Below are 23,553 nucleotides of genomic sequence, written 5' to 3'. Positions count from 1 at the left end.
TGGGGTAGGGGTCTCCCACACACTGACTCTCACTGGGGTAGGGGTCCCACACACACTGACTCTCACTGGGGTACGGGTCCCACACACACTGACTCTCACTGGGGTACGGGTCCCACACACACTGACTCTCACTGGGGTCCCACACACACTGACTCTCACTGGGGTACGAGTCCCACACACACTGACTCTCACTGGGGTACAGGTCCCACACACACTGACTCTCACTGGGGTAGGGGTCTCCCACACACTGACTCTCACTGGGGTAGGGGTCCCACACACACTGACTCTCACTGGGGTACGGGTCCCACACACACTGACTCTCACTGGGGTACGGGTCCCACACACACTGACTCTCACTGGGGTCCCACACACACTGACTCTCACTGGGGTACGGGTCCCACACACACTGACTCTCACTGGGGTACGGGTCCCACACACACTGACTCTCACTGGGGTATGGGTCCCACACACACTGACTCTCACTGGGGTACGGGTCCCACACAAACTGACTCTCACTGGGGTACGGGTCCCACACACACTGACTCTCACTGGGGTACGGGTCCCACACACACTGACTCTCACTGGGGTACGGGTCCCACACACACTGACTCTCACTGGGGTACGGGTCCCACACACACTGACTCTCACTGGGGTACGGGTCCCACACACACTGACTCTCACTTGGGTACGGGTCCAACACACACTGACTCTCACTGGGGTAGGGGTCCCACACACACTGACTCTCACTGGGGTACGGGTCCCACACACACTGACTCTCACTGGGGTACGGGTCCCACACACACTGACTCTCACTGGGGTACGGGTCCCACACACACTGACTCTCACTGGGGTACGGGTCCCACACACACTGACTCTCACTGGGGTACGGGTCCCACACACACTGACTCTCACTGGGGTACGGGTCCCACACACACTGACTCTCACTGGGGTAGGGTCCCACACACACTGACTCTCACTGGGATCCGGGTCCCACACACACTGACTCTCACTGGGGTACGGGTCCCACACACACTGACTCTTACTGGGGTACGGGTTCCACACATACTGACTCTCACTGGGGTACGGGTCCCACACACACTGACTCTCACTGGGGTACGGGTCCCACACACACTGACTCTCACTGGGGTACGTGTCCCACACACACTGACTCACTGGGGTACGGGTCCCACACACACTGACTCTCACTGGGGTACGGGTCCCACACACACTGACTCTCACTGGGGTAGGGGTCCCACACAGACTGACTCTCACTGGGGTAGGGGTCCCACACACACTGACTCTCACTGGGGTACGGGTCCCACACACACTGACTCTCAGTGGGGTACGGGACCCACACACACTGACTCTCACTGGGGTACGGGACCCACACACACTGACTCTCAGTGGGGTACGGGTCCCACACACTGACTCTCACTGGGGTACGGGTCCCACACACTGACTCTCACTGGGCTCCCACACACACTGCCACTCACTGGGGTACGGGTCACACACACACTGACTCTCACTGGGGTACGGGTCCCACACACACTGACTCTCACTGGGGTACGGGTCCCACACACACTGACTCTCACTGGGGTACGGGTCCCACACACACTGACTCTCACTGGGGTACGGGTCCCACACACACTGACTCTCACTGGGATACGGGTCCCACACACACTGACTCTCACTGGGGTACGGGTCCCACTCACACTGACTCTCACTGGGGTACGGGTCCCACACACACTGACTCTCACTGAGGTACGGGTCCCACACACACTGACTCTCACTTGGGTAGGGGTCCCACACACACTGACTCTCACTGGGGTACGGGTCCCACACACACTGACTCTCACTGGGGTACGGGTCCCACACACACTGACTCTCACTGGGGTACGTGTCCCACACACACTGACTCACTGGGGTACGGGTCCCACACACACTGACTCTCACTGGGGTACGGGTCCCACACACACTGACTCTCACTGGGGTAGGGGTCCCACACAGACTGACTCTCACTGGGGTAGGGGTCCCACACACACTGACTCTCACTGGGGTACGGGTCCCACACACACTGACTCTCAGTGGGGTACGGGACCCACACACACTGACTCTCACTGGGGTACGGGACCCACACACACTGACTCTCAGTGGGGTACGGGTCCCACACACACGGACTCTCAGTGGGGTACGGGTCTCACACACACTGACTCTCACTGGGGTACGGGTCTCACACACACTGACTCTCACTGGGGTACGGGTCCCACACACACTGACTCTCACTGGGGTACGGGTCCCACACACACTGACTCTCACTGGGGTACGGGTCCCACACACACTGACTCTCACTGGGGTACGGGTCCCACACACACTGACTCTCACTGGGGTACGGGTCCCACACACACTGACTCTCACGGGGGTACGGGTCCCACACACACTGACTCTCACTGGGGTACGGGTCTCCCACACACTGACTCTCACTGGGGTACAGGTCCCACACACACTGACTCTCACTGGGGTACAGGTCCCACACACACTGACTCTCACTGGGGTAGGGGTCTCCCACACACTGACGCTCACTGGGGTAGGGGTCCCACACACACTGACTCTCACTGGGGTACAGGTCCCACACACACTGACTCTCACTGGGGTACGGGTCCCACACACTGACTCTCACTGGGCTCCCACACACACTGCCACTCACTGGGGTACGGGTCACACACACACTGACTCTCACTGGGGTACGGGTCCCACACACACTGACTCTCACTGGGGTACAGGTCCCACACACACTGACTCTCACTGGGGTACGGGTCCCACACACACTGACTCTCACTGGGGTACGGGTCCCACACACACTGACTCTCACTGGGGTAGGGGTCCCACACACACTGACTCTCAATGGGGTACGGGTCCCACACACACTGACTCTCACTGGGGTACGGGTCCCACACACACTGACTCTCACTGGGATACGGGTCCCACACACACTGACTCTCACTGGGGTACGGGTCCCACACACACTGACTCTCACTGGGGTACGGGTCCCACACACACTGACTCTCACTGAGGTACGGGTCCCACACACACTGACTCTCACTTGGGTAGGGGTCCCACACACACTGACTCTCACTGGGATCCGGGTCCCACACACACTGACTCTCACTGGGGTACGGGTCCCACTCACACTGACTCTTACTGGGGTACGGGTTCCACACTTACTGACTCTCACTGGGGTACGGGTCCCACACACACTGACTCTCACTGGGGTACGGGTCCCACACACACTGACTCTCACTGGGGTACGTGTCCCACACACACTGACTCACTGGGGTACGGGTCCCACACACACTGACTCTCACTGGGGTACGGGTCCCACACACACTGACTCTCACTGGGGTACGGGTCCCACACACACTGACTCTCACTGGGGTAGGGGTCCCACACAGACTGACTCTCACTGGGGTAGGGGTCCCACACACACTGACTCTCACTGGGGTACGGGTCCCATACACACTGACTCTCACTGGGGTACGGGACCCACACACACTGACTCTCACTGGGGTACGGGACCCACACACACTGACTCTCAGTGGGGTACGGGTCCCACACACACTGACTCTCAGTGGGGTACGGGTCTCACACACACTGAATCTCACTGGGGTACGGGTCCCACACACACTGACGCTCACTGGGGTACGGGTCTCACACACACTGACTCTCACTGGGGTAAGGGTCCCACCAACACTGACTCTCACTGGGGTACGGGTCCCACACACACTGACTCTCACTGGGGTACGGGTCCCACACAGACTGACTCTCACTGGGGTACGGGCCCCACACACACTGACTCTCACTGGGGTACGGGTCCCACACACACTGACTCTCACTGGGGTACGGGTCCCACACACACTGACTCTCACTGGGGTACGGGTCCCACACACTGACTCTCACTGGGGTACGGGTCCCACACACACTGACTCTCACTGGGGTACGGGTCCCACACACACTGACTCTCACTGGGGTACGGGTCCCACACACACTGACTCTCACTGGGGTACGGGTCCCACACACACTGACTCTCACTGGGGTACGGGTCCCACACACACTGACTCTCACTGGGGTACGGGTCCCACACACACTGACTCTCACTGGGGTACGGGTCCCACACACACTGACTCTCACTGGGGTATGGGTCCCACACACACTGACTCTCACTGGGGTACGGGTCCCACACACTGACTCTCACTGGGGTACGGGTCCCACACACACTGACTCTCACTGGGGTACGGGTCCCACACACTGACTCTCACTGGGCTCCCACACACACTGACTCTCACTGGGGTACGGGTCCCACACACACTGACTCTCACTGGGGTACGGGTCCCACACACACTGACTCTCACTGGGGTATGGGTCCCACACACACTGACTCTCACTGGGGTACGGGTCCCACACACTGACTCTCACTGGGGTACGGGTCCCACACACACTGACTCTCACTGGGGTACGTGTCCCACACACACTGACTCACTGGGGTACGGGTCCCACACACACTGACTCTCACTGGGGTACGGGTCCCACACACACTGACTCTCACTGGGGTAGGGGTCCCACACAGACTGACTCTCACTGGGGTAGGGGTCCCACACACACTGACTCTCACTGGGGTACGGGTCCCACACACACTGACTCTCAGTGGGGTACGGGACCCACACACACTGACTCTCACTGGGGTACGGGACCCACACACACTGACTCTCAGTGGGGTACGGGTCCCACACACACGGACTCTCAGTGGGGTACGGGTCTCACACACACTGACTCTCACTGGGGTACGGGTCTCACACACACTGAATCTCACTGGGGTACGGGTCCCACACACACTGACTCTCACTGGGGTACGGGTCCCACACACACTGACTCTCACTGGGGTACGGGTCCCACACACACTGACTCTCACTGGGGTACGGGTCCCACACACACTGACTCTCACTGGGGTACGGGTCCGACACACACTGACTCTCACTGGGGTACGGGTCCCACACACACTGACTCTCACGGGGGTACGGGTCCCACACACACTGACTCTCACTGGGGTACGGGTCTCCCACACACTGACTCTCACTGGGGTACAGGTCCCACACACACTGACTCTCACTGGGGTACAGGTCCCACACACACTGACTCTCACTGGGGTAGGGGTCTCCCACACACTGACGCTCACTGGGGTAGGGGTCCCACACACACTGACTCTCACTGGGGTACAGGTCCCACACACACTGACTCTCACTGGGGTACGGGTCCCACACACTGACTCTCACTGGGCTCCCACACACACTGCCACTCACTGGGGTACGGGTCACACACACACTGACTCTCACTGGGGTACGGGTCCCACACACACTGACTCTCACTGGGGTACGGGTCCCACACACACTGACTCTCACTGGGGTACGGGTCCCACACACACTGACTCTCACTGGGGTACGGGTCCCACACACACTGACTCTCACTGGGATACGGGTCCCACACACACTGACTCTCACTGGGGTACGGGTCCCACTCACACTGACTCTCACTGGGGTACGGGTCCCACACACACTGACTCTCACTGAGGTACGGGTCCCACACACACTGACTCTCACTTGGGTAGGGGTCCCACACACACTGACTCTCACTGGGGTACGGGTCCCACACACACTGACTCTCACTGGGGTACGGGTCCCACACACACTGACTCTCACTGGGGTACGTGTCCCACACACACTGACTCACTGGGGTACGGGTCCCACACACACTGACTCTCACTGGGGTACGGGTCCCACACACACTGACTCTCACTGGGGTAGGGGTCCCACACACACTGACTCTCACTGGGGTAGGGGTCCCACACACACTGACTCTCACTGGGGTACGGGTCCCACACACACTGACTCTCAGTGGGGTACGGGACCCACACACACTGACTCTCACTGGGGTACGGGACCCACACACACTGACTCTCAGTGGGGTACGGGTCCCACACACACGGACTCTCAGTGGGGTACGGGTCTCACACACACTGACTCTCACTGGGGTACGGGTCTCACACACACTGAATCTCACTGGGGTACGGGTCCCACACACACTGACTCTCACTGGGGTACGGGTCCCACACACACTGACTCTCACTGGGGTACGGGTCCCACACACACTGACTCTCACTGGGGTACGGGTCCCACACACACTGACTCTCACTGGGGTACGGGTCCCACACACACTGACTCTCACTGGGGTACGGGTCCCACACACACTGACTCTCACGGGGGTACGGGTCCCACACACACTGACTCTCACTGGGGTACGGGTCTCCCACACACTGACTCTCACTGGGGTACAGGTCCCACACACACTGACTCTCACTGGGGTACAGGTCCCACACACACTGACTCTCACTGGGGTAGGGGTCTCCCACACACTGACGCTCACTGGGGTAGGGGTCCCACACACACTGACTCTCACTGGGGTACAGGTCCCACACACACTGACTCTCACTGGGGTACGGGTCCCACACACTGACTCTCACTGGGCTCCCACACACACTGCCACTCACTGGGGTACGGGTCACACACACACTGACTCTCACTGGGGTACGGGTCCCACACACACTGACTCTCACTGGGGTACAGGTCCCACACACACTGACTCTCACTGGGGTACGGGTCCCACACACACTGACTCTCACTGGGGTACGGGTCCCACACACACTGACTCTCACTGGGGTAGGGGTCCCACACACACTGACTCTCAATGGGGTACGGGTCCCACACACACTGACTCTCACTGGGGTACGGGTCCCACACACACTGACTCTCACTGGGATACGGGTCCCACACACACTGACTCTCACTGGGGTACGGGTCCCACACACACTGACTCTCACTGGGGTACGGGTCCCACACACACTGACTCTCACTGAGGTACGGGTCCCACACACACTGACTCTCACTTGGGTAGGGGTCCCACACACACTGACTCTCACTGGGATCCGGGTCCCACACACACTGACTCTCACTGGGGTACGGGTCCCACTCACACTGACTCTTACTGGGGTACGGGTTCCACACATACTGACTCTCACTGGGGTACGGGTCCCACACACACTGACTCTCACTGGGGTACGGGTCCCACACACACTGACTCTCACTGGGGTACGTGTCCCACACACACTGACTCACTGGGGTACGGGTCCCACACACACTGACTCTCACTGGGGTACGGGTCCCACACACACTGACTCTCACTGGGGTACGGGTCCCACACACACTGACTCTCACTGGGGTAGGGGTCCCACACAGACTGACTCTCACTGGGGTAGGGGTCCCACACACACTGACTCTCACTGGGGTACGGGTCCCATACACACTGACTCTCACTGGGGTACGGGACCCACACACACTGACTCTCACTGGGGTACGGGACCCACACACACTGACTCTCAGTGGGGTACGGGTCCCACACACACTGACTCTCAGTGGGGTACGGGTCTCACACACACTGAATCTCACTGGGGTACGGGTCCCACACACACTGACGCTCACTGGGGTACGGGTCCCACACACACTGACTCTCACTGGGGTAAGGGTCCCACCAACACTGACTCTCACTGGGGTACGGGTCCCACACACACTGACTCTCACTGGGGTACGGGTCCCACACAGACTGACTCTCACTGGGGTACGGGCCCCACACACACTGACTCTCACTGGGGTACGGGTCCCACACACACTGACTCTCACTGGGGTACGGGTCCCACACACACTGACTCTCACTGGGGTACGGGTCCCACACACTGACTCTCACTGGGGTACGGGTCCCACACACACTGACTCTCACTGGGGTACGGGTCCCACACACACTGACTCTCACTGGGGTACGGGTCCCACACACACTGACTCTCACTGGGGTACGGGTCCCACACACACTGACTCTCACTGGGGTACGGGTCCCACACACACTGACTCTCACTGGGGTACGGGTCCCACACACACTGACTCTCACTGGGGTACGGGTCCCACACACACTGACTCTCACTGGGGTATGGGTCCCACACACACTGACTCTCACTGGGGTACGGGTCCCACACACTGACTCTCACTGGGGTACGGGTCCCACACACACTGACTCTCACTGGGGTACGGGTCCCACACACTGACTCTCACTGGGCTCCCACACACACTGACTCTCACTGGGGTACGGGTCCCACACACACTGACTCTCACTGGGGTAGGGGTCCCACACACACTGACTCTCAATGGGGTACGGGTCCCACACACACTGACTCTCACTGGGGTACGGGTCCCACACACACTGACTCTCACTGGGATACGGGTCCCACACACACTGACTCTCACTGGGTTACGGGTCCCACACACACTGACTCTCACTGGGGTACGGGTCCCACACACACTGACTCTCACTGAGGTACGGGTCCCACACACACTGACTCTCACTTGGGTAGGGGTCCCACACACACTGACTCTCACTGGGATCCGGGTCCCACACACACTGACTCTCACTGGGGTACGGGTCCCACACACACTGACTCTTACTGGGGTACGGGTTCCACACATACTGACTCTCACTGGGGTACGGGTCCCACACACACTGACTCTCACTGGGGTACGGGTCCCACACACACTGACTCTCACTGGGGTACGTGTCCCACACACACTGACTCACTGGGGTACGGGTCCCACACACACTGACTCTCACTGGGGTACGGGTCCCACACACACTGACTCTCACTGGGGTACGGGTCCCACACACACTGACTCTCACTGGGGTAGGGGTCCCACACAGACTGACTCTCACTGGGGTAGGGGTCCCACACACACTGACTCTCACTGGGGTACGGGTCCCATAAACACTGACTCTCACTGGGGTACGGGACCCACACACACTGACTCTCACTGGGGTACGGGACCCACACACACTGACTCTCAGTGGGGTACGGGTCCCACACACACTGACTCTCAGTGGGGTACGGGTCTCACACACACTGAATCTCACTGGGGTACGGGTCCCACACACACTGACGCTCACTGGGGTACGGGTCCCACACACACTGACTCTCACTGGGGTAAGGGTCCCACCAACACTGACTCTCACTGGGGTACGGGTCCCACACACACTGACTCTCACTGGGGTACGGGTCCCACACAGACTGACTCTCACTGGGGTACGGGCCCCACACACACTGACTCTCACTGGGGTACGGGTCCCACACACACTGACTCTCACTGGGGTACGGGTCCCACACACACTGACTCTCACTGGGGTACGGGTCCCACACACTGACTCTCACTGGGGTACGGGTCCCACACACACTGACTCTCACTGGGGTACGGGTCCCACACACACTGACTCTCACTGGGGTACGGGTCCCACACACACTGACTCTCACTGGGGTACGGGTCCCACACACACTGACTCTCACTGGGGTACGGGTCCCACACACACTGACTCTCACTGGGGTACGGGTCCCACACACACTGACTCTCACTGGGGTACGGGTCCCACACACACTGACTCTCACTGGGGTATGGGTCCCACACACACTGACTCTCACTGGGGTACGGGTCCCACACACTGACTCTCACTGGGGTACGGGTCCCACACACACTGACTCTCACTGGGGTACGGGTCCCACACACTGACTCTCACTGGGGTACGGGTCCCACACACACTGACTCTCACTGGGGTACGGGTCCCACACACACTGACTCTCACTGGGGTACGGGTCCCACACACACTGACTCTCACTGGGGTACGGGTCCCACACACTGACTCTCACTGGGGTACGGGTCCCACACACACTGACTCTCACTGGGGTACGGGTCCCACACACACTGACTCTCACAGGGGTACGGGTCCCACACACACTGACTCACTGGGGTACAGGTCCCACACACACTGACTCTCACTGGGGTACGGGCCCCACACACACTGACTCTCACTGGGGTACGGGTCCCACACACACTGACTCTCACTGGGGTACGGGTCCCACACACACTGACTCTCACTGGGGTATGGGTCCCACACACACTGACTCTCACTGGGGTACGGGTCCCACACACACTGACTCACTGGGGTACAGGTCCCACACACACTGACTCTCACTGGGGTACGGGTCCCACACACACTGACTCTCACTGGGGTACGGGTCCCACACACACTGACTCTCACTGGGGTACGGGTCTCACACACACTGACTCTCACTGGGGTACGGGTCCCACACACACTGACTCTCACTGGGGTACGGGTCCCACACACACTGACTCTCACTGGGGTACGGGTCTCACACACACTGACTCTCACTGGGGTACGGGTCTCACACACACTGACTCTCACTGGGGTACGGGTCCCACACACACTGACTCTCACTGGGGTACGGGTCTCACACACACTGACTCTCACTGGGGTACGGGTCTCACACACACTGACTCTCACTGGGGTACGGGTCCCACACACACTGACTCTCACTGGGGTACGGGTCTCACACACACTGACTCTCACTGGGGTACGGGTCTCACACACACTGACTCTCACTGGGGTACGGGTCCCACACACACTGACTCTCACTGGGGTACGGGTCCCACACACACTGACTCTCACTGGGGTACGGGTCCCACACAGACTGACTCTCACTGGGGTACGGGCCCCACACACACTGACTCTCACTGGGGTACGGGTCCCACACACACTGACTCTCACTGGGGTACGGGTCCCACACACACTGACTCTCACTGGGGTACGGGTCCCACACACACTGACTCTCACTGGGGTACGGGTCCCACACACTGACTCTCACTGGGGTACGGGTCCCACACACACTGACTCTCACTGGGGTACGGGTCCCACACACACTGACTCTCACTGGGGTACGGGTCCCACACACTGACTCTCACTGGGGTCCCACACACACTGACTCTCACTGGGCTCCCACACACACTGCCACTCACTGGGGTACGGGTCCCACACACACTGACTCTCACTGGGGTACGGGTCCCACACACACTGACTCTCACTGGGGTACGGGTCCCACACACACTGACTCTCACTGGGGTACGGGTCCCACACACACTGACTCTCACTGGGGTACGGGTCCCACACACACTGACTCTCACTGGGGTACGGGTCCCACACACTGACTCTCACTGGGGTACGGGTCACACACACAGTGACTCTCACTGGGGTACGGGTCCCACACACACTGACTCTCACTGGGGTACGGATCCCACACACACTGACTCTCACTGGGGTACGGGTCCCACACACACTGACTCTCACTGGGGTACGGGTCCCACACACACTGACTCTCACTGGGATACGGGTTCCTCACACACTGACTCTCACTGGGGTACGGGTCCCACACACACTGACTCTCACTGGGGTCCCACACACACTGACTCTCACTGGGGTACGGGTCCCACACACACTGACTCTCACTGGGGTAGGGGTCCCACACACACTGACTCTCACTGGGGTACAGGTCCCACACACACTGACTCTCACTGGGGTACGGGTCCCACACACACTGACTCTCACTGGAGTAGGGGTCCCACACACACTGACTCTCACTGGGGTAGGGGTCCCACACACACTGACTGTCACTGGGGTACGGGTCCCACACACACTGACTCTCACTGGGGTACGGGTCCCACACACACTGACTCTCACTGGGGTACGGGTCCCACACACACTGACTCTCACTGGGGTACGGGTCCCACACACACTGACTCTCACTGGGGTACGGGTCCCACACACACTGACTCTCACTGGGGTACGGGTCCCACACACACTGACTCTCACTGGGGTACGGGTCCCACACACACTGACTCTCACTGGGGTACGGGTCCCACACACACTGACTCTCACTGGGGTACGGGTCCCACACACACTGACTCTCACTGGGGTACGGGTCCCACACACACTGACTCTCACTGGGGTACGGGTCCCACACACACTGACTCTCACTGGGGTACAGGTCCCACACACACTGACTCTCCCTGGGGTACGGGTCCCACACACACTGACTCTCACTGGGGTACGGGTCCCACACACACTGACTCTCACTGGGGTACGGGTCCCACACACTGACTCTCACTGGGGTACGGGTCACACACACAGTGACTCTCACTGGGGTACGGGTCCCACACACACTGACTCTCACTGGGGTACGGATCCCACACACACTGACTCTCACTGGGGTACGGGTCCCACACACACTGACTCTCACTGGGGTACGGGTCCCACACACACTGACTCTCACTGGGGTACGGGTCCCACACACACTGACTCTCACTGGGGTACGGGTCCCACACACACTGACTCTCACTGGGGTACGGGTCCCACACACACTGACTCTCACTGGGGTACGGGTCCCACACACACTGACTCTCACTGGGGTACGGGTCCCACACACACTGACTCTCACTGGGGGGGGGGGGGTTGGGGAGGTTTTAAAATTTCTGTGTGTTGATTTTGGAAACTGGTGGGCGGGGCTCCCTGTGGGCGGGGTTCTGAGTGGGCGGAGTTTACCGGTGGGCGGGACTCTGAGTGGGCGGATTTTCCCAGTGGGCGGAGTTTCCCGGTGGGCGGGGCTCTGAGTGGGCGGAGTTTCCCGGTGGGCGGGGCTGGTGCAGTCTGGGTGCCGGGAGCGGAGCTGCGGAGCTCCGCGTTTGGGTTTGGCTCCGGGGAGCCGCCTGTGATCCGGTTGAGGTCGGGCTGTGATCCGGTTGAGGTCGGGCTGTGATCCGGTTGAGGTCGGGCTGTGATCCGGTTGAAGTCGGGCTGTGATCCGGGTTGAAGTCGGGCTGTGATCCGGTTGAGGTCGGGCTGTGATCCGGTTGAGGTCGGGCTGTGATCGTGTTCAGGTCGGGCTGTGATCCGGTTGAAGTCGGGCTGTGATCCGGTTCAGGTCGAGCTGTGCTCCGGTTCTGGTCGGGCTGTGATCCGGTTCTGGTCGGGCTGTGGTCCCGGTGAGGATGTCCCGGGCTCGGTGCCGCCCCCCGCCCCGGTGACACCCCCCTCCCCCCGGTATGAGAGAGCCGCAGTCTCCCCGCAATGACGGTTCCCTTACTGAAGATCGGCATCGTCCTCAGCACCATGGCCATGATCAGCAACTGGATGTCCCAGACCCTGCCCGAGCTGGTGGGGCTCAACTCAACCCGGCTTAGCGCTGCTACAGGCAAACTGGACCGCAGCACCGGGGTAAGGGGGCACTGGGGGGAGGGGGGCGAGGGGGGGCTCTGGGGGAGGGGGAGCACCGGGGTAAGGGGGCACTGGGGGGGCACAGGGGTAAGGGGGCACCGGGGGGCACAGGGGTAAGGGGGCACTGGGGGATGGGGGCTTCGGGGGGGCACCGGGGTAAGGAGGCACTGGGGGAGGGAGGCTCTGGGGGGACACCGGTGGTGGGGGGCACCGGGGGAGGGGGTGCACCGGGGTAAGGGAGCACCGGGGGGGGCACAGGGGTAAGGGGGCACCGGGGGGAGGGAGGCTCCGGGGAGACACCAGTGGTGGGGGGCACTGGGGGAGGGAGGCAGTGGGGTGAGGGGGGGCACCGGGGGAAGGGAACACTGGTGTAAGGGGGGAGAGACGCATGTGGAATGGGAGAGAGGGGAGTGTGAGGGGGTAAGGGGAGTGCATGATGGTATGGGGGGGGCGTGAGGGTGTGGGGAGAGGGGGGTGTGGCAGAGGGGGGGGCGTGAGTGTGGGGGAGACGGGGGATCGTGAGGGTGTGGGCGAGAGGGGGGCATGAGGGTGTGAGAGAATCAAAATCGCTTATTGTCACAAGTAGGCTTCAATGAAGTTACTGTGAAAAGCCCCTAGTCGCCACATTCCGGCACCTGTTCGGGGAGGCTGTTACGGGAATCGAACCGTGCTGCTGGCCTGCCTTGGTCTGCTTTCAAAGCCAGCTATTTAGCCCACTGTGCTAAACCATCCCCTGCATGGGGTGTGGGGGTAATGAAAGGGGACGACAAGGGAGGGCACAACGTTGAGGGGACATGAGACGGTGTGGGTGACGGGTTGGGGGCAAGGGGGAGGGAGGAGGGCACAAAAGAAGATGTCGGTGAGGAGGCAAGAGAGGCCATAGGGTCACTGGGGCGGGGGGGGGGGGGTGCAAGGGACAGTGGAGACAGGGCAAGAGAGGGTCTGGGGAAGGGATAAGGGATTTGGGGGATTGGAATAGAGGCAAGAGCAGCTGTTGGTGAGTAGGCAAGGGGAAGCGGCAATGGTCCAGCGCAAGGGCAAGAGAGTGCGCGCATGTGTGGAGGGGGCAGGTGTGAACATGCAGGCAGGAGGATGTGGGGAGGGGGCAAGAGAAAGGGTATGGCCAGGGGGATGAGAGGGTGTTGGGGAGGAGAACAAGATAGGGTTTGGGAGAGTTGGCTGGGGAGGAGTCAAGATAGGGCATGAGGAAGGAGCAAGGGAGCGGTGGCAAGAGGGAGTGGGGGAGGGTGGAGAGTGGGTATGGGGAAGTGGGTGTGTAGGCAAAAATACAAGACCAGGGATGTATTTCTGAGGCTGCATTAGGCTCTGGTCAGACTCCATTTGGAGTATTGTGAGCAGTTTTGGGCCCCGTATCTAAGGCTGGCTTGGAAAGGGTCCAGAGGAGATTCACAAGAATGATCCCCGGAATGAAGAGCTTGTCATATGAGGAACTGTTGAGGACTCTGGGTCTGTACTCGTTGGAGTTTAGAAGGATGAGGGGGGATCTTATTGAAACTTACAGGATACTGCGAGGCCTGGATAGAGTGGACGTGGAGAGGATGTTTCCACTTGTAGGAAAAACTAGAAGCAGAGGGCACAGCCTCAGACTAAAGGGACGATCCTTTAAAACAGAGATGAGGAGGAATTTCTTAAGCAAGAGGGTGGTGAATCTGTGGAACTCTTTGCCGCAGAAGGCTGTGGAGGCCAAATCACTGAGTGTCTTTAAGACAGATAGATAGGTTCTTGATCAATAAAGGGCTCGGGTTATGGAGAGAAGGCAGGAGAATGGGGATGAAAAAATTGCAGCCATGATTGAATGGCAGAGCAGACTCGATGGGCTGAATGGACTAATTCTGCACCTATGTCTTATGGATGGGCAAGGGAGGTCATTGGGGAGGTGGCAAGAGAGGGGAGGAAAGAGGGCATGGGAGATAGGCAGGAGAGGAAGAGGCAAGAATGCGTGAGGAAGGGGAACAGAGGGTGCAAGGGGGGTGGAGGGGACAAGGGCATCGGGAGGAGGCTACAGAGGGCACGAGGAGGGGGATCAGGAAAAAGGGCATAGGGAGGGGGCAAGGAGGGTGTGTGGGAGTCCTGAGAGAGGATGTGAGGGAAGTGTTGAGAGGGTAAGGGGGAACAGGCGAGTGGGTGGGGCAAGAGAGGGTGTGGGGAGCAGGCATTCGGGGAGGAGGCAAGAGGGCATATGGGGATGGGCAAGAGAGGGCATCAGGAGGGGGAAAGGGCATTGAGGAGGGGATTAGTGGGTTGAAAAGAGTGCTTTGGGGAGAGGGCGTGCTGGGGGGTCAAGAGGGCGTGAGGGAGAGTGGGTGGGCAAGCAAGGGTGTGTGGGAGGGGACAAGAGGGCATGGGGAGGGGGTAATTCAACAGAGGGTCAATGGCAGGAGGGTGTGGGGAGGTTCGCGAGAGCGTGTGTGGGAGGGTGCAAGGGGCATCAGGTTTGGGGGAGGGGGTGAGAATGCATGAGGGCAGGGCATGAGAGGGTGTGGGGAGGGGGTAAGAGAAGGTGTGGGTGAGAGCAAGGAGAGGGGGAGGTTGGGGGGGAGCGAGGGCGAATGTGGGGGAGGGAGGGGAACAGAAGGGTATGGGAGGGATGGGAGAGGAGCGGAAGTGTTGGTTTAGTCGTGACTGTTTTATTTAGGTAGACAGATTCACACAGGGACACAGAAAATGCAAACAGACAGGTTCACACAGGGACAGACAGACAGACTCATTCCCGTACCAGCCTCCCTGAACAGGCGCCGGAATGTGGCGACTAGGGGCTTTTCACAGTAACTTCATTGAAGCCTACTTGTGACAATAAGCGATTTTCATTTCATTTAATTTTGATGGCCCCGAGTGATGTCCTCACAAGTTGATTTATTCTGGTGATTCTTCCTGCAATCATTATCATTTCACTGACACCCCGTATTCCTGATTCTCCAAGAGGCCAAAAATCTATCCGTCTATACCACAACTTTAAATATATTCAGCGACGGAGTATGCACACCCCCGGGGGGGGGTGGGGGAGAATCCCACAACCATTTGAGAGAATGTTTCCTCTTGAGGTTGGACTCCTCACCCTGAGCCCCCCGATGGGGGGGGGGGGGGGGGGGGCAGGGTGGAGCAGTCTTGCTGTCTCCACCCTGCCGCCAAATCTCTCTGCAAACTGGTGTCTTTCAACACCTCATTTCTCATTCTGCAAAATTCCACAGACTATAAACCCAATTTACTCAGCCTCTCGTCATTCAACAACCCCTCCCCCCTCATCCCAATTTCAGGATGGGAGTTAAATTCAGCAAGGTTGTATTGAGAGTTTGGTTAAATTGTGCGTGGTACGGTGTCGTTTAAATCCGATATGGGTTCAATTTCTTTCCCGTTTATTTTCACTGCGAGAGTGTTGCAGAGGACTTGACAGAAAAGCTGAGAGAATAAAAATAGGAACTGGTGTTAGAAAATTCTGGGATGGTGAGATGGTTAGAGTTGGCAAGATCATCTGTTAACATTTTTTCTCCCCCAAGGTACAGAAATTCTGAATCATTAATCCTGCTGAATGCTCCAGTCCCACATTGAGCTTGTACTCTGGGAAGGGGTGGTTACGGCAGAGTTCCTGGTAAACTCTGTCCGGTGACATCTGCACTTTCATCATCAATCAAACAACAGATTCGGGGCTAAGAGCACAGGTTCGCGAGGGGACATTGAAAAGAAACACTCAATGTTGGCGCATAGTTATGTGTCTCTTCACAAACTATAAACAGTTCCTCGTGCAAATCATGTCCGCACAAATGGGCCATCACTGAGTTGCTCACTGTCTGTATAGCATCTGATTGGGTGCACCCTGCACATGGGGGCCGAGTAAGAGACACGGGGGCCGAGTGACATTGCAGACAGATTTTTTTTTTAATTTTCCAATTAAGGGGCAATTTAGCATGGACAATCCACCTACCCTGCACATCTTTGGGTTGTGGGGGCGAAACCCACGCAGACACGGGGAGAATGTGCAAACTCCACAAGAAAAGCAGTTGGACAGGGGCAGGGTGGGTATAGAGGGATATGGGCCAACTGCGGGCAAGTGGGACTAGCTTAGTGATAGAAACTGGGCGGCATGGACAAGCTGGGCCGAAGGGCCTGATTCCATGTTGTAAACATCTAGCAGGATCAAACAAAGGTCCTCAGTGCCATGCGGCAGCAGTGCTAACCACTGCACTACCATGCTGCCACAGACAGGCATATTCACAGGTAGACAGATTCACACAGGGGCAGACAGACAGACTCGCACAGGGACAGACAGACTCGCACAGGGACAGACAGACTCGCACAGGGACAGACAGACAGATTCACACAGGAACAATGCAGACAGAGACAATGCAGACAGACAGATTCACACAGGGACAGACAGACAGACTCGAACAGGGGCAGACAGACAGACAGATTCACACAGGGACAGACAGACAGACTCGCACAGGGACAGGCAGACAGACAGAGACTCGCACAGGGACAGGCAGACAGACTCGCACAGGGACAGACAGACAGATTCACACAGGGACAGAGAGGGACAATGCAGACAGACAGATTCACACAGAGACAGGCAGACAGACTCGAACAGAGACAGACAGACAGAGACACGCACAGGGACAGACAGACAGATTCACACAGAGACAATGCAGACCGAGACAATGCAGACAGACAGATTCACACAGGGACAGACAGACAGACTCGAACAGGGGCAGACAGACAGACAGATTCACACAGGGACAGAGAGGGACAATGCAGACAGACAGATTCACACAGGGACAATACAGACAGACAGATTCACACAGGGACAGACAGACAGACAGACTCGAACAGGGGCAGACAGACAGACAGAGACACGCACAGGGACAGACAGACAGATTCACACAGGGACAGAGAGGGACAATGCAGACAGACAGATTCACACAGGGACAATGCAGACAGACAGATTCACACAGGGACAGACAGACAGACTCGAACAGGGGCAGACAGACAGACAGAGACACGCACAGGGACAGACAGACAGATTCACACAGGGACAGAGAGGGACAAAGCAGACAGACAGATTCACACAGGGACAATGCAAACAGAGACAATGCAGACAGACAGATTCACACAGGGACAGACAGACTCGAACAGGGGCAGACAGACAGACAGAGACTCGCACAGGGACAGACAGACTCGAACAGGGGCAGACAGACAGACAGAGACTCGCACAGGGACAGACAGACTCGAACAGGGGCAGACAGACAGACAGAGACTCGCACAGGGACAGACAGACAGATTCACACAGGGACAATGCTGACACCAATTCACAGGCACACAATCAGGGACAGAGTGCTGAAGCATGTGGCACAGTGATATATCAGGTGTCAGAGTTTACCTGGATGTAGATTCTCTTGGGCTGAAATGCACCTTGAACCTGTGGAATGTTTGTCTTTTGTTTAACCATGCAGGTTGATTTGTTGAATTGATCAGATTTGAAGTATTGGGTGTTGCAATCTGTTTGTTGCTGAACTCTCTGATGGTCTATATTCTCTCTCTCTTCCCCAGGTATTACCAGACAATGCTGAGGAAGGCTGGCGTGTGTTCAGCTCTGCGCCAGACAGTGAAGGAAGATGCATCTGCACCGTGGTGGCACCCCAGCAGACCCTGTGCTCGCGTGATGCCCGCACCAAGCAGCTGAGACAGCTCCTGGAGAAGGTAGGGACGCAGAGCCCAACATCAGCCATGGTGCTGAGGAACCACCCACACAATAGGAGACATTGCAAAGCTCAATCTACACCTGCGCTCCAGTTAAACATTTAATAATAATCTTTAGTATTGTCACAAGTAGGCTTACATTAACACTGCAAAACCCCCTAGCCGCCACATTCCGGCACCTGTTCGGGTACACAGAGGGAGAATTCAGAATGTCCAATTCACCCAACAAGCACGTCTTTCAGGACTTGTGGGAGGAAACCGGAGCACCCGGAGGAAACCCACGCAGACACGGGGAGAACGTGCAGACTCCACACAGTGACCCAAGCCGGGAATCGAACCTGGGACGCTGGTGCTGTGAAGCAACTGTGCTACCCACTGTGCTACCGTGCCACCCAAATTCTTGTCAGAATTTCTCCAGTCACATTTCCATCCTGCCCAAGTCCTGAAAGAGCACTTGCCAAGGTTGCAAATGATATCCTATGTGACCATGATAAACTATCCTTCATCATCCTTTGGCTTGGTTGACCGTACCATCCACCACCAATGCCTCTCCATTCTCAGTCTTGGGCTGGGATTCTTCAAATGGCGGCTAAGTGTTTACACTGTAAACACCGGAATCTTTCACGTGGGCGTCAACAGGCCTCTTGGCCCAGCGATTCCCTGGCCCAGAGGGGTCCAGCACGGCGCTGGTGTGTGCTACTTACAGCTCCAGCTGCCGATACACGGCCCTGCGCTGCCGGCTGCAGGTCTGCGCACGCGCGCGGTGGCCAGCTGTGCGCTGGCCCCGCACAACATGGGCGGACCCCCACAGCGGGCCGGCTCCGAAGAAATAGGACCCTCCCCAGATCGCGCGCGCCTGCTGATCAGTGACCCCCGATCACGATCCTGGCCGTCCTGGAGGCCCCCCAGCCCGGTGACGGATCTCCCCCCCCACCCCGGCGGCCGCCACAGCTGCGACTCCGAGTGCCCACCGGGTGGAACCATGTTCGAACCACGCCGGCTGGAACTTGGCCAGTTGCCGGCGCGGGAAGGGCTCTTTCAACAGCCCCCGACAGGTGCCGCGTCGACCACGGGCACGCGACTGCTGCCGATTCTACGGTCGCCGGAGATTCACGTTCCAGCCCGTCTCGGTGTGAACGCCGATTCTCCGAGCCCACGCCAGCTCGGAGAATCCCGGCCCTGGAATACTATCACACAAAAGGAGACCATTAAGTCTGTGCTGGTTCTTTCAAAGAGCAACCCAATTAGCCCCACTGGTCGAGCGAGGCACGTCTGCTCTCACCTGGTTCCATTCTTGTCTGTCAAATTGTAGCCAGAGAATCACCGGAAACATTTTCTCTCCCTGTTCCTGCACTGTTCCCTCTAGTGTCCCCCAAGGATTGATCCTTGGCTCCCTCCTATTTCACATCTCCATGCTGCCCTCTCAGTCACTGTGCTGTGTCTGACCTCTTTCCATTCCTTCCTTGTCTCAGTTTGGCCAGACTGCTTGTCTGTCATCCGATATTAGATAAGCAGAGCGTTCCTCCATGAAATATTGGGGCGAGTGAGATTATTCTCTTTGCCATCTCTGCAAATGCTGCAAACTCCATTCGCTAAGCTTGGGCTTTGACCCTGGGAACTGGCTTCAGCTCAATAAAACCATTTGGAATCTTGTTGTTGTGTTGTGTTTGATCCCAAGATCAATTTTTAAACCACAAATCCACCCAGTCTCTAAGACCCCCAGTGACCATCTCCATAATGTGGCCTGACTCCACCTGTGACTCTACTCAACGGTAGCTGAAGCCTTCATCCATGGCTCTGTGATCTCTAGACTTGAATTGTTCAATGCTCTCCTACTCAGGCTGCCATTGTCCATTCAATATAAACCTGTCCCTCATACAAAATACTGCTGCCCATATCTTAACTTGCACCAAATCTCATTCACTAACTGACCTTACTCTCACCTCTAGCCTGGCAATGGCCGGAATCCTCTGTCCATCACCGCTAAGATTGGGAATCCCGATCGGAGGGAAGATCCCATGTTGGGGCAAAGATGGGATTGGCACCGGGCAGCAGACCTGGCCCCAGTCTTCATTGCAAACAGTCTCTCTCCCCGCCCCCCGCCCCTGTGGTGACCTCCACAGTGGGAACTCCACCGGTGGGCTTCGGTGCAAGTATTGACAAGCGCAGTCCTGGTGCGATAGACCCCGAGTGAAGGGGGTCAGCCCCCATTGCTCATGTGCCCTGCTGCTGCCACCAGGTTGCAGAAGGGGATCCTGCAGAGTTCCTGGGAATTTAGTGGGCTCAGGATACACAACAGAAGCACTAAGAATTCAGCCCCATTGAGCCACTCCACCATTCAATCATGGCTGATTCCATCCTGGTGTCAACTCCACCACCCTGCCTGTTCTCCATAACCCTCCATCCCATTCTCCATAACCCTCCATCCCATTCTCCATAACCCTCCTTTCCATTCTCCATAACCCTCCTTCCCATTCTCCATAACCCTCCTTCCCGTTCTCCATAACCCTCCAACCCATAACCCTCCATCCCATTCTCCATAACCCTCCTACCCATTCTCCATAACCCTCCTTCCCATTCTCCATAATCCTCCTTTCCATTCTCCATAACCCTCCTTCCCATTCTCCATAACCCTCCTTCCCATTCTCCATAACCCTCCTTCCCATTCTCCATAACCCTCCTTCCCATTCTCCATAACCCTCCTTCCCGTTCTCCATAACCCTCCAACCCATAACCCTCCATCCCATTCTCCATAACCCTCCTTCCCATTCTCCATAACCCTCCAACCCATAACCCTCCATCCCATTCCCATTCTCCATAACCCTCCTTTCCATTCTCCATAACCCTCCTTCCCGTTCTCCATAACCCTCCTTCCCGTTCTCCATAACCCTCCTTCCCGTTCTCCATAACCCTCCTTCCCATTCTCCATAACCCTCCTTCCCGTTCTCCATAACCCTCCTTCCCACTCTCCATAACCCTCCTTCCCATTCCCATTCTCCATAACCCTCCATCCCATTCCCATTCTCCATAACCCTCCATCCCATTCCCATTCTCCATAACCATCCTTCCCATTCTCCATAACCCTCCAACCCATTCCCATTCTCCATAACCCTCCATCCCATTCCCATTCTCCATAACCCTCCATCCCATTCGCCATAACCCTCCATCCCATTCCCATTCTCCATAACCCCCCATCCCATTCCCCATTAAAAATCCGTCTATCTCCTCAAATGTATTCAAAAGTCCCAGCATCCACCACACTGAGGATAGTGAATTCCACAGATTCCCACTGTTTGGGAGAAGTAGTTTCTCCTCATCTCCGTTTGAAATCTGCTACCCCTGATCCTAAAACTGACCTCTCGCTTTAGAATGTCCTACAAGAGGAACCATCCGCTCCACATCTACTTGATCCAAACCTTTAATCATCTCGTAAACCTCAATGATATCTCCCTTCATTCTTCTAAACTCTGAAGAGTATCGGCTTAAACTGTTCAATCTCTCCTCATACAACAAACCCCGTCATCTCCAGAATCAATCCAGTGAACTGCCTCTGAACTGCCTCCAATGTCACTACATCTTTCCTCAAATAAGGGGCCAAACTGTGCCCAATACTCCAGGTGTAGTCTCACCAATGCCTTGTACAGTTGCAATAACACTTCCTTCCCTTTGTACTCTATTCCTTTAGCTAGAAATGCCAACATTCCATTCACTCTTTATTATCTGCTGTACCTACATTCTCGATTTCTGCAGTTCCTGCACAAGGACCCCCAGATCCCCCTGCACGGAGCTCCCCGATCCCTCTGCACGGAGCTCCCCGCTCCCTCTGCACGGAGCTCCCCGCTCCCTCTGCACGGAGCTCCCCGCTCCCTCTGCACGGAGCTCCCCGATCCCTCTGCACGGAGCTCCCCGCTCCCTCTGCACGGAGCTCCCCGCTCCCTCTGCACGGAGCTCCCCGCTCCCTCTGCACGGAGCTCCCCGCTCCCTCTGCACGGAGCTCCCCGCTCCCTCTGCACGGAGCTCCCCGCTCCCTCTGCACGGAGCTCCCCGCTCCCTCTGCACGGAGCTCCCCGCTCCCTCTGCACGGAGCTCCCCGATCCCTCTGCACGGAGCTCCCCGCTCCCTCTGCACGGAGCTCCCCGCTCCCTCTGCACGGAGCTCCCCGCTCCCTCGGCACGGAGCTCCCCGATCCCTCTGCACGGAGCTCCCCCGATCCCTCTGCACGGAGCTCCCCGATCTCTCTGCACGGAGCTCCCCGCTCCCTCTGCACGGAGCTCCCCGATCCCTCTGCACGGAGCTCCCCGCTCCCTCTGCACGGAGCTCCCCGCTCCCTCTGCACGGAGCTCCCCGATCCCTCTGCACGGAGCTCCCCGATCCCTCTGCAAGGAGCCCCCCGATCCCTCTGCACGGAGATCCCCGCTCCCTCTGCACGGAGCTCCCCGCTCCCTCTGCACGGAGCTCCCCGATCCCTCTGCACGGAGCTCCCCGCTCCCTCTGCACGGAGCTCCCCGCTCCCTCTGCACGGAGCTCCCCGCTCCCTCTGCACGGAGCTCCCCGATCTCTCTGCACGGAGCTCCCCGCTCCCTCTGC

At 58.0% G+C, this 23,553-nt stretch overlaps 1 protein-coding gene across 1 annotated transcript in view; it reads left to right on the top strand.

Moving 5' to 3' along the window:
* Positions 1 to 12,674: 12,674 nt before the first annotated feature.
* olfm1b (olfactomedin 1b) overlaps positions 12,675 to 23,553 on the top strand; it is a 39,848-nt gene continuing 28,969 nt past the window's right edge. The window contains exons 1-2 of the mRNA XM_038781631.1: positions 12,675 to 13,257; positions 18,817 to 18,966. Coding sequence (XP_038637559.1) covers positions 13,111 to 13,257; positions 18,817 to 18,966 — 297 coding nt within the window. The 5' untranslated portion in view covers positions 12,675 to 13,110. The remainder of the gene's footprint in view (positions 13,258 to 18,816; positions 18,967 to 23,553) is intronic.

The sequence above is a fragment of the Scyliorhinus canicula genome, chromosome 21 (genome assembly GCF_902713615.1).
Source record: "Scyliorhinus canicula chromosome 21, sScyCan1.1, whole genome shotgun sequence".
In the NCBI taxonomy this organism is placed as follows: Eukaryota; Metazoa; Chordata; class Chondrichthyes; order Carcharhiniformes; family Scyliorhinidae; genus Scyliorhinus; species Scyliorhinus canicula.
Note: the sequence above shows the minus strand (reverse complement) of the source record. Positions and strands in the feature narration are given on the sequence as shown.